At 41.9% G+C, this 13,213-nt stretch overlaps 1 protein-coding gene across 6 annotated transcripts in view; it reads right to left on the reverse strand.

Moving 5' to 3' along the window:
• Positions 1-5,570: 5,570 nt before the first annotated feature.
• Positions 5,571-13,213, reverse strand: part of PLA2G4A (phospholipase A2 group IVA) — a 118,406-nt gene continuing 110,763 nt past the window's right edge. For all 6 annotated transcript variants that reach the window (XM_084526985.1, XM_084526987.1, XM_084526984.1 and 3 more), the window contains 4 exons: positions 12,770-12,954; positions 10,143-10,338; positions 9,797-9,954; positions 5,571-8,230 (listed from right to left, as the gene is read on the reverse strand). In XM_084526985.1, coding sequence (XP_084383111.1) covers positions 8,099-8,230; positions 9,797-9,954; positions 10,143-10,338; positions 12,770-12,954 — 671 coding nt within the window. In that variant the 3' untranslated portion in view covers positions 5,571-8,098. The remainder of the gene's footprint in view (positions 8,231-9,796; positions 9,955-10,142; positions 10,339-12,769; positions 12,955-13,213) is intronic.

Raw genomic sequence — 13,213 nt, forward strand, 5'->3', positions numbered from 1 at the left:
CTGGCAGAGGGGGCAAGTGCCTGTGTCCCTCACAGGGCAGATGCTGGCCCCAGGGACCCATCCCATGGAGCCCTTCCAGAAAGCTGGGCTGGGAACAGAGGTGAGGCTAAATAGAAAATGGTAAGAAAGAAATCGTGTGACTTCATCACGGCAGAAGTTCTTGTTTGATACTGAATAAAAATGCAGCTGCCTAGTTTTCTCTGCTCAGTTGAACAAGAAGGTCAAAAGTCACCCTAAAGTGCTCAAGTTTCTGTTTCTAGCTTGGCCACAGGCTTCCAGGAGAAAGCACGGGAGGAGCACTACTCTGATCAAAGGCAAAATATTCTTTAGGCAGAAAGTTGGGTCAGTGCTCAGGTCTCCAAGGCAGTGGGAACGCTTTAACACAACCAAGGCATGGACGTCCCGCGCAGCTCTTCCCTTCTCCCCTTCTATTCCAACACTTCTTCTGACAAGACGTAAACGGAGCAGAAGCCTGCTGGCTTGGGCTTCAGTCCCTGATTTCTGCTTGAGCCAAATACCTGCAGCATGGCACTCAGGGATTAAACAGTCACACAAGAAATTGCTGTTACTATTGTACTGAAAATTTTAACTTTTTGGCTAGCCCAAAGGTGAACAGGTCACTCTGTGAACTTTATCATTGTGCTCTTTTCTTCACATGCAAAATAGTCTCATAATTTTGTTGTCATGGGGAATTCTTTGCTATGACAATCTGCTTACCTAGCGTGAGAAGAGCCAGTGTGTAACAACTTAATTGGGTGAGTCAGATTGATACACAAATCTAACCCATATGTGAAATGAAAAAGCAGTAAGAGTGATGGGTGTATTTACAGCTTCAGGAAATGTCTACATGCTTTTGCTTTGAGTGAGCATCAGAGCAAACATGTGGTATGTAAATGTCTTTGGTTGCACAACCTCCTGTGCCGCACTGCTAAAATCCCATCCATTTGTTCGTCCAGAGCAGCTGAGCCTCAAAATCAAGCTAGTGCTCTAAAAGCTGAGATCTGTGGGCGATCCAGCCTGCAAAGAGAATACCAGAGCCTGCTTACGCTTCTCAGGTTGCATCCCCCAGACAAAACATGCTGGGTCAAAACAGAAAGCACATTCGCCACAACCCTAGCTCCCTGCCAGAATGTTTTCTACATGCTGATGCTAACAGTCTTGAGGCCAATGTCCTTGTGCTCTCATGCTTTCCGGCACAGATTTAATTCTGAGCATTCATTCCCTCTAAAAAATTCCAATTCTTCCCCTGGCAGCGGGGGGCTCAGCCTGAAGCTCTGCAAAGCTGCATGCCCGCCTTCCCCAGACACCCAGCTAACGGCAGGGCTGAGCACTCTGCAGGCACCGGGCCAGCATGGGGGCACCTCCATTTTTGCACAAATTGCAAAAATTATATTTTTTTCCCCCTCAAAATCCATCTTCTACTATCTTATAGGTAGATTTTGAGAAAATCCACACCCAAGCACACGTGTTTGTACTTGCATTTGAGAAGAATCTCCTCCAAACATATCACAGAATCACAGAATTTTCTAGGTTGGAAGAGACCTCAAGGTCATCGAGTCCAACCTCCAACCTAACGCTAACAGCCCTCCACTAAACCATATCCCTAAGCTGTACATCTAAGCGTCTTTTGAAGACTTCCAGGGATGGTGACTCCACCACTTCCCTGGGCAGCCTGTTCCAATGCCTCACAACCCTTTCAGTAAAGAAGTTCTTCCTAACATCTAACCTAAAACTCCCCTGGCTCAACTTAAGCCCATTCCCCCTCGTCCTGTCACCACGCACGTGGGAGAACAGGCCAACCCCCACCTCTCTACAGCCTCCTTTAAGGTATCTGTAAAGAGCAATAAGGTCACCCCTGAGCCTCCTCTTCTCCAGGCTGAACAAGCCCAGCTCCCTCAGCCGCTCCTCGTAGGACTTGTTCTCCAGGCCCCTCACCAGCTTCGTCGCCCTTCTCTGCACCCGCTCAAGCACCTCGATGTCCTTCTTGTAGCGAGGGGCCCAAAACTGAACACAGTACTCGAGGTGCGGCCTCACCAGAGCTGAGTACAGGGGGACGATCACCTCCCTAGCCCTGCTGGTCACGCTGTTCCTAATACAAGCCAGGATGCCGTTGGCCTTCTTGGCCACCTGAGCACACTGCTGGCTCATATTCAGCCGACTGTCCACCATCACTCCCAGGTCCTTCTCTGCCTGGCAGCTTTCCAACCATTCCTCTCCCAGCCTGTAGCTCTGCTTGGGGTTATTGCGCCCCAGGTGCAGGACCCGGCACTTGGCCTTGTTAAACTTCATGCAGTTGACCTCAGCCCATCGGTGCAGCCTATCCAGATCCTCCTGCAGAGCTTTCCTACCCTCAAGCAGATCGACACACGCACCTAACTTGGTGTCATCTGCGAACTTACTGAGGGTGCACTCGATGCCCTCGTCCAGATCATCGATGAAGATATTAAAGAGGACCGGCCCCAGCACCGAGCCCTGGGGGACGCCACTAGTGACTGGCCTCCAACTGGACTTGGCTCCATTCACCACGACTCTTTGGGCCCGGCTATCCAGCCAGTTTCTAACCCAACGAAGCGTGCGCCAGTCCAAGCCAAGAGCAGCCAGTTTCTTGAGAAGAATGCTGTGGGAGACGGTGTCAAAAGCCTTGCTGAAGTCAAGGTAGACCACATCCACAGCCTTTCCCTCATCCACCCAGCGCGTCACTCTGTCATAGAAGGAGATCAGGTTCGTCAGGCATGACCTGCCTTTCATAAAGCCATGCTGACTGGGCCTGATCGCCTGCTTCCCCTGCAAGTGCTGCATGATGACTCTCAGGAGGATCTGCTCCATGAGCTTTCCTGGCACTGAGGTCAAACTGACAGGCCTGTAGTTTCCTGGGTCTGCCCTCCGGCCCTTCTTATAGATGGGCGTCACGTTTGCTAGCCGCCAGTCGATTGGGACCTCCCCCGATAGCCAGGACTGTTGATAAATGATGGACAGTGGCTTGGCCAGCTCCTCTGCCAGTTCCCTCAGTACCCTTGGGTGGATCCCATCTGGCCCCATCGACTTGTGCACATCTAAGTGCCGTAGTAGGTCACCAACCAGTTCTTCATGGATAATGAGGGCCACATCCTGCTCCCCATCCCCTTCCACCAGCTCAGGGTACTGGGTATCCAGAGAACATCCGGTATTGCCGCTAAAGACTGAGGCAAAGAAGGCATTGAGCACCTCCGCCTTTTCCTCATCTCTTGTAACTAAGTTTCCCCCCGCATCCAGTAAAGGATGGAGATTCTCCTTAGTCCTCCTTTTTGTGTTGATGTATTTATAGAAACGTTTTTTGTTATCTTTAACGGCAGTAGCCAGATTGAGCTCCAGATGAGCTTTGGCCTTCCTAATTTTGTCCCTGCACAGCCTCGCTACTTCTTTAAAGTCCTCCTTAGTGGCCTGCCCACTTTTCCAAAGCTTATAAACCCTCTTTTTCCTCCTAAGATCAAGCCACAATTCTCTGTTGAGCCAGGCCGGTCTTCTTCCCCGCCAGCTCGTCTTTGGGCACGTGGGAACAGACCGTTCCTGCGCCATTAAGACTTCCCTCTTGAAGAGCGCCCAGCCTTCCTGGACCCCTCTGCCCTTCAGAACCGCCTCCCAAGGGACTCCACCAACCAATGTCCTGAGCAGCTCAAAGTCAGCCCTCCGAAAGTCCAATACAGCGGTTTTACTGGTCCCCTTCCTGACCTCGCCAAGAATAGTGAACTCCACCATTGCGTGGTCACTCTGCCCTAGACAGCTCCCGACGATCACGTCCTCCACCAGTCCTTCTCTGTTTGTGAAGAGAAGGTCTAGCGGGGCACCTCCCCTGGTAGGCTCACTAACCAGCTGTGTCAGGAAGCTATCTTCCACGCTCTCCAGAAACCTCCTAGACTGCTTTCTCAGGGCTGTGTTGTGCTTCCAGGATATGTCAGGGAAGTTGAAGTCCCCCACGAGTACAAGAGCTGATGATTTTGCAACCTCTGTCAGCTGCCTGTAGAATTCCTCATCAGTCTCCTCATCCTGGTTCGGCGGTCTATAGCAGACCCCGACCAGGACACTAGCCTTGTTGTCCCTGCCGATCCTAACCCAAAGGGACTCGACCTTGTCATTCCCAACCTCGAGTTCTACAGCCTCGAAAGACTCTCTAATATAGAGAGCCACACCACCACCCCTTCTATGCTGCCTGTCCCTTCTATAGAGCTTATAGCCAGGCATTGCAGCACTCCAGTCATGAGACTGGTCCCACCACGTCTCCGTGATGGCAACCAAGTCGTAGCCTGCCTGCCGCACGATGGCTTCCAGCTCCTCCTGTTTGTTACCCATGCTGCGTGCATTGGTGTAGATGCACTTCAGCTGGGCCATTGCCTTATCCTCCGGCCTTGCCATTGTTCCCCCTGGCACAGCCCCAACAATCCTAGCCTCAGAAACATAAATATGCTTGATGGAAAAAAATATCACAGGGATAAAAGAGATCAAGCAGAGTTAGGAGACGGATGGGGAAACAGAAGACTAGATCTTTAGGCTAAGGAAAACAAACAAACAAGCAAACAAAGTGTTCTTAGTTTCCCATCACTTGTCAGAAGTGGAAGGGTTTTTATGTTTTTTTGTTTGTTTGTTTTCCATTTTTTTTTGTCCTTTGATGTAATTCTTAATATACTAGGTAAGACTGCAGACTTTAATATACTGTCTAAGAATATTAAGACTACAGACTATTTTTAATATACTGGGTAAGACTCTAAAGCTGAGCTGAAATAGTTTTCAATTTCTGAGTTTCTGATCATATCACGATGAATTTCTCTACTTGAAGTTAAACTAAAATTAGGTGAGGTTTTAGTTTGAGACTAATGAAATTATAATTATGAACTTACCAATGAGCTTATGGAGAGGCTGAGACATTTCAAATGCTTGAAAAGGTTAGAACAAGGTTTTGTTCTGATAGATTTGGTTTTAGCTGAGGTAAACATTTGTTTACCCCCCCATATGCATGTTAGACCTAAAGCTTTTGATGCCTCTACTATTTTATTCGGAGATCTACTGGTCATAGCTAACTCCTAGCCTTACTTGCCAAAGAGCGATGAGGAGTATTTATGCATCTCTCATCACAATGATGACATTGCATTTCTGAAGAACCTGCAGATGACACACTGTGCTCGGTTTTCAGCAAAAGGAAGCAACAAGCCAAAAGCTATTTGACCCAAACAGGTTTGAGGAACTTTTACCTGCTTTTTAAGAACTCTGAGATTAAAGATAGTAAAAACCCAGCATCCAAGCCCATGCTGTCAAGCTCTTAAGATAAAGCACAAAGCAGCTGGCAGAGCGGTGGCAGCAAAATACAACAGCGGGGATTGAAATGGATTGACGCATGATCAGTACACATTGGGCTGCTCAAAGAAGTTGCATTTGTAACATTTAAACTAGAAAGAAAGACTAACAAGGAAAGCCCTGAATTCCCTGCATATGAGCTGCTCCACCAGGTTCCACATACACCACAAAGTTGTTCCACAACCCTTCACCAAAAAAAAGTGAAAATATCATGTAAATGATCAAAATAAACTGAAAACAGTAGGTGCCAAATATAGTTTTTTATTGTTTGATAACACTGTAATATTATAAACTGTGTAAAGTATGATAAAACTTCTATAAAACAGAGAAGGTGCATCTTACAAAATACAAACATTACCTCGTTAACAAAAAGGGGAAAATATAAAGAAAATATTACAATAGCAGTACCAGTTTCTTCCTGTATTCCAAAATTTACTGAAAAATGTTTAAGTTATGCAGCACTAAGATAAGTTACTTTTATTTTCTCTCTTGATTTCAAACATGCATTACATCAAACAGAAATAAAACCTATTAATCAATACAGAAAATTTAATTAATTACCTAGCATTGCATGTAGATTTAAGGAGGGATGATGCAGCATCTATTATGCATTACAATTACTTCCCTTCCTCTGGGCTTACAGATTTTAGCAATTAAAAATAGCTCAATTATTCACAATAAGATGAACAGTCACTGAATTAGCAATAAACTTGGATAAAGGAGCAGTTATAGTAAAGTTGTTTGATAATTTTGCGACAAAACAAGATCAGATATGCTTTGGGTAGTCTTTACACAAAATGATACCCTTGTGACAATTATCTCTGTGCCTGCCAGAATCCTGAAAGCCCTATCATAAAGGTAAGGGAGTGAAATATGAACCCCAGTAATGTCAACTGAAATACAGAGAGCAAAATTTCATTTACAGTTCTTGCAAAGAAACACCCATACCATCCGACTGCGCTACTGTGAACAATCCCACCTACACCTTCTGTTTTCACCACAATGCAATTCCTAAAGAAAGGAGTGCTGTTCTCAACCTGCTGCTGGCCAAGCAGCACGCAGGGCAGTTGGAAATGGTTTCCACCTTCTCACCTCTACAAGTACCTTCACATGTCCATTAACTCTCCCAAACAGTTAAATTCACCTTCACCCAAACTGCTCAGCCCCTGCCACCTTCTCCAAACCCCACAAGAAAGCAAGTAACAAAAAATTGCTGGGACTACCAGGTGCACCCACTGAGAGTTAATCCCATAGGGGTTTTTGGTTGGTTGGTTGTTGCTGTTTTAAGTGAAACCCGTCAGACCAAGCATCCTAAACTTTGCAGCTCTCAGATCTGGTATGCAGGCAGTGCTGATGTGTGTCACCTGGTGGCCCTGTCAGTTCCTTTTGTTCGTTTCACACTTGCTGATGACATTATTCCAAAGGAGGCTGGAAGTGTTTGAAGGTGTGACTACCCTTTCCTATGCATTTGCACAGTTATCTAGTATGAAGGTTTTAATCATGTTTTCAGATGGTACTAAAATAATCTATCTTTATTTGCAGTCTTTTGCTATTCAAAGTACTAAAAATAGACTTTAAATATAGCCCTTAACAGATGAACTACTTCACATTCTTACACGGGAACAATTTATTTATCCACTGTAAATATTGCCACTGTCCCTTTGCAGAAATGTATTGCTTTTAATCATAATCAAATGCAAAATCATGTTTAATTTACCTGGAAACATTTGGGGCAGAAATATGTGAACTTAACCACTTAACACACAGGTGCTACTAGCTAAAACTCAAGCAATGTAATTTCGTGGAATAAAAGAGAAATAGAAAATGCAAGAGGCTGGATTTTTTGCTGAGTGGATGTATATATTCTTAAACAACAGTAAAGTGGACTTCAATTTTTGTGAAAATATGTGTGATTCTGAGATTCAAGACCAGATCCTTCTTAGTATCAACAACAACAGTTTTCCTCACATTAACAACCAGCTGAGGATCCTACTGATCATATCAAAGATGTACAGAGCCCATTTCTTTGACAGCCATTTGTTACAAAGTGTTGTTTAAGAGCCACCACTCACAGAAGAAAATTAAAAGGTGAAACACAAGCTTGATGATGGAGTTTTGGTTGGGCCAACATAGCCAACAGTTACTGGCAAGCAAAACACCTTCCAGTCTAAGAAATCAATAGTGTAGCAAGCAAGCAACAGTGCTCGTAAGCAGACAAGCAACTTAATATACAAGGAAGCTGCTACTGACTAGCAGTAATAGTCAGCTTTTATCGATTTTTCAAACTAAATTTGAAGACAATCTTCTCATTCGTGTAAAGCAGAGAGGAATCTGGGCCTGAGGCCAGGTTTATACCTGTATCATCTCTGCTATTAAAGATTTATTCTATTGTGTTTCATTCTGTGTTACATTTCAAGATATGCCCAGTTTACATCAATTAAATATAAGACAATTGTCCCACTAAAAGAAACCAGTGTTTACAATTTTGTAAGAAAAAAGAAGAAAAAAAAAAAAAAGACACTGAAGTCAGTGACTTTATAGCCAAAATAACCTAATTACACAGTTTTTAAACTAAGGACATCAATATACTGAAATGTTTTCAATGTTTTTTAAAAAAAAGAAATACAAAATAATATTGAAAATTCACAAGAAAAGGTTTTCAGGACCTTTGCACAGCCCTTTTCAAGAGTAGTGATGCTCTTAAATGTCTTTACAACTCCAGTTATAAAGATAGAATCAGATTCTTGAAGGAATAGGACGTGTGACACATCTTCTACGTATGGTTGTTGTTAAGATTGTTCTTATTAAAGAATCTCCTTGCTTCGACACTGCTAAGTGACACAGAACAGCGAGACGGATTCTCCTTTCTGTATTCAATGCTTTCCATCATAGCCTGCTTGATCACCTGGAAAACAATTTAAAATGTGTCACTCTGGGAAAGTTAACTAAGTTTTAATGATATATTAACTGAAAGAAAAGACTCCTTCAGATCTTAACAGCTGTTGCTCCTAATTTCATCTCCACTCCATCCTCTGATCAAAGTGATTGCTGAGTATCAGTATGAATTCTATTTGTTTTATTGTAAAAAACAGTTATTTAGATGTAGTTAATAGGTATGACAGGGTATCTATCACCAACATCAAACAAGTCACACAGGAACATACTAAATGAACCATCTCACCTGAGTCCCTGCACAACACTGAAGGGTAAATCAAAACAACGTAAAAATACATACTTAAAGGGCGTATGAAATCATGACTACATTGAAACATTAAATCCCCACTTTCACTTCCTTGGTCCCAAAGCAACACGATTTGCTCGCTACATTGAAAAAAAAAACATAAATCCTTTCTTTATCTGGGATGATGATTTACACCTGTGAATATGGAAAGCCACTCTGCAGATACTGTGAGAAAAGGGTTACCAATCACAGACCTGTGTTACTACTAGTATCAGTTAGAAAGTATAATTAAATACCATAGAGTTAGCTGAGAAGAAAATTTCCACAGATCTTCACAAAATAAGTTCAATTTTTTTTATTTTTTTTTTAAACTTAGAAAATCATCATCATACATAAAGGCCTGAGTATAAAAACCTGACCATAAAATCCTACATCCTCTGCAGTCACATTTGCTCAGTTACCTTGCAGGGCTTTTGATGCTAAAATGACAAAAACAACACAGAAATGGCAGTAGAACAGAGCAGGAATGGGAGTGGATCCTAACAAGCACAGGGTCAACCATTATGGAAAGCACACAGACCATACTCCAATAGTTCTATTTGGAAGACAGCCACCATATTAAGTCAATCTTCTTGGTCCTGAAAATATCTAGAATTTTTATCTTCTGGAAAGTATCCCCTGGCCCTTTCCAGCAGCCTCACATATTATTATTGACAGAGGATCATACATAGTTATGCTTACTACAAAACTGATATTTAGACACTATATAAATGGAGGTCAAGTGAAAGACCAAATTCTCTTCACCCAATTGTTACTGAGCACCTCATCCAACTTTCTTCTGGTAAGTCCAGTCACTGGGTTACTTCCAGTAACTGGATTCTCTACTTCCTTTCCCAGGCCAGAAGGATGCAAGTTGTCTATAGAATCATAGAATCATTAAGGCTGGAAAAGATCTTCAGGATCATCTGGTCCAACCATCACACAGTTTGTCTGCGCACCCATAATCAGCATGCTTATACACAAGTTCATAAAGAACCTACCTTAAGTTTACTCCATCTCTCATTAAAATAAAGCAGATTTTTTCCACTGACTATAATGGGCTTTGATCTAGCTCAATTTTCAAAATAACAACGGGCACAACTAAATGCAGGAAGCACTTTATATGCCAAAATAATCAGGCAAATACTGAAGTAAACTTCTGTACCTTTAGGATGGCAGACCCTGGGGTTTACCTACTTTCCCCTTTAACAGTCTAGACCCTTTAAGCCCCTTCCACGCTGGCATACATACATCTATATTATTGAGGGTGTTGAACTCCATTAGATCATGAAGCCTCTTGAAAGCAACGTTGGGATACTGGAAGTTGAAAGTAGAGAATGGTGTATTTGGATCATCAAAAATGTCAAAGTCTGCAAAATCCTTCTCTTCTGGTGTCTCTCTTGGAACACCTGCATACAAAACAAAAACACAACTAAAACTTACCAACTTATTTTTTAATTTTTTTTTTAAATCCCTAACTACTACAGATAGACTTAAGAGTCATTTCAGGGACAAAGCATTTGTAGTCTATAAACACTACATCATTATAAAACTTCAAAGGAACACCTAGATTCAGCATCCAAAACTACTTGCTCACCTGGAGCTTTATACTTCCGGAAGTTGATGTTTGCCAAAACAAAATGGATTATAGTAGGGCAGTCTTTCTCTGAAGAGGTATCCTTTGGTTTAAAAACATAGCACTCCTTCAAGCCCTCTCGATCAAATACATTTGGATCTATTTTGGGGAAAGGAAGCTTGTTCATTTTGGCCCATTTTTCAGCAAGCAAAATTTCCTGAAAAGATAACACAATATATATAAGCACTCACAGCAAAAAGGGATTTTCTCTAGATGGATACAGGTATCCACACTAGAAGCAGTTTTATTATCTCACACTTCTTTAGCACAGAAGGACTGATCAAGTCCATCTTTGGACAAGAGACCCAGTCTAGTAACTGAGAAACTCATTCAGCCTGCCCAATCTTCATCACCTGTGATGATTCACAGGAAGGAAAGAGTTGGTCTGTCATATAAATCTTTGGGTGAATTTACAGAGCTGACAGCTAGAAAAAACCATCTGTAATTTTACTTGCAAACTGAGTATCAGTGCTATGGAAACCAGTGAGGGTTAATAAACACCGATCCACACGTTGTTAGGTTTGTAGTCACATCACAGCACAGAAGAACATTTGAAAGCATGCTAAGCAAAGAAGTAAGTTAGGAAAACAGTCTTCTTTTTCCTCGTGACAATTGAGTAAACAAAATAATTTGTAAATAATGACTCAAAAGGATGTAATGAGGGTGTGTGAGAGGAAGGGGAGGGAAGGTCAACGTATTTAATCTTTGTTTTGAATGAAATTGGGGCAACTGTTGTGGATACACAAGAGATTAAAAGACAGTGGGTGTAAAATGATAAAACAAGAGTCGAGTTATCAACTTTAGCTGGCTGATTTTCCTATGTGTTGGAGTAATAAAAGTATATTAGAGTGCAACCATAGATACAACAGACCCAACTCTTGAACTGACATTTACTCTTTGTAATGCAAGAGCCAATGGGATTGCAGAGTCAGTAAACAAAACTGGTTTCTGTCCTTTAGGCCATCACCATACAACCTCTGCCTGTGGACTATAGCTGTGTATTAAGTGGAGGTACGTCACTCTTTTTATTATACACATACTTGTGCATCAGAAACAAATGAACCATTCCCTTCACCAGCAGCTTCACGAAAATCTAAGGCATTATTTAATTTTCCCATTGTCTTTTCTTGTGTAAAATGACTTTGCATTTAAAAAATTACAGTTTATAGAAAAACTTTCAGGATGACATCCTGATACTCCAACCAATCTCTCCATGTTATGGTATGTTCACCAAAATGGCGCAGAAAATTGCAACTGCTGGAAACAGAAAGTTGAATGCCTAGGCAGACTAATAAAGACAACTATAAAGAGCTTTTTACACAGACTCCGTGTGCTGAACATAAAAAACAGGTGGGAAGAAGCATTTCAGGGGAGATGATGGCACTGCATCAGTAAATCTAGCAGACAGGGGAAATAGTCCCAACAAAAAAGGAGAGAAATTCTTAAATGAATAGAAACTTAAAGGAAGAAAGTAGACTGTGGGATTGAATCAATTAAAAGATGAAAGGCACTGCTCCAATTCCTCTCAGTGCTCTACTCTTCCAGGTGGTCCCCACAAGACCCAGAGATTACAGAGGTTACTCCTTTCTAGTCATCTGAGGCTTGTTTTTCTCTGCGTTTGACAACAATGATCTAGAGTTCATTTTGGTGTTATTTTCACTGTTGCTGTGAGCTCTTGTCCTTTGGTAGTAAGAAGGAAAAAAATGTTTTTCCCATGTTCTAATTGAAATTTGTCTGTAAAGCACTTTTACAAAGAATGCCAGGTGTTTCTCAAACAGGTATAAAAGTTCTTTTTAAAAATTCACTTGGGTTTCCAGTAAGTGTTGCCTCTTCTTTAAGACCCTCTCAACAGACATTTCAAGTGTTACTGTTTCTATGTCAGCTACCAAATCATCCAATATTAACCTTTTCTGACCAACTAGAGCTGTCTGGATGCAGAACTTGTACAGGTTGCACAGACAGACAGCTATGCTTTCGACACTTGCTACAGAAATTAAGCAGGTAATTTAATCTGTATTTTTCTGTGGTTGTTTTGCTCTGGCATGACTGGTCTTAGGAATTATACTTAAACCAGTACTGGGATTATCCTGCAGACATGAAAATGAACAGTTAGTCCCACTTTCAAAATGTTAAATATTTAGCAATACCAGACTGAAAACACATTTCTACAAGATGATGACAGAAAACCATTCATTTGCATCACTGAGAATGGTTGTACAGAGCTAGAGTGCTAGCACAACAGTAAATTTAATTATTTCCCATTGACATAACATTCTGCAGTTCAATGTGAAGGCAAGACTTTCATAAAAAACAACATAGTTACTACTTCAAACAATCATTTACAGAGACCAAAACTGTATTTGTCTACTTTGTGTCGGTTGCATCATGTGAGTCACACATATAGAAACTAAGGCAGAGCGGAATATTCTGCCTTGATGTGGAAACAAGTTGCTCCAATGCTGTAGATGGGCACTATGGCCTTTTGGAACCATGAAATGTGCAGCCAACCCAACTGAAAGAAACAAACTGGAAGAAAGAGTCAACATAAATTTATTAACACAAGGAAAGGAATGGCCTGTCTTACTTACTTTGAAGGGAGGGCTGGAATCACTTGGCCTTGCTGAAAAATCAAAAGAGATGATGAGATCAACCCCTCTTTGAGGTCTTAAGATAAGTGGATACGGCAGGTTAAATGTAAGCCCGCTGTCCACGATATGAATCTTTTTGCTCTTCACATCTAGTGGTTCATATATCCTCTCAAACTCATCGGGATCTATGTAGAACAAATAAAAACAAAACAATACAGGAAAACACCAATAAAGAACTGCAATTTTGATGGGGTTTCTAGTGTTTCCCCAAGTACTGAACATTCCACAGAATCTAATCTTTGGTGTTCCAGCTACACATACCATGAACATATGTATAACCTTAATTCTCATCTTAACAACTGGAGAAGGAGGAAAAAAACATGGCTGGCAGGGACCTCAGTAGGCCATGCACACCAACAGCCTGTCCCAAGGCAGAAGCAGAGG

The sequence above is a fragment of the Aythya ferina genome (genome assembly GCF_964211825.1).
Source record: "Aythya ferina genome assembly, chromosome: 8".
NCBI lineage: Eukaryota > Metazoa > Chordata > Aves > Anseriformes > Anatidae > Aythya > Aythya ferina.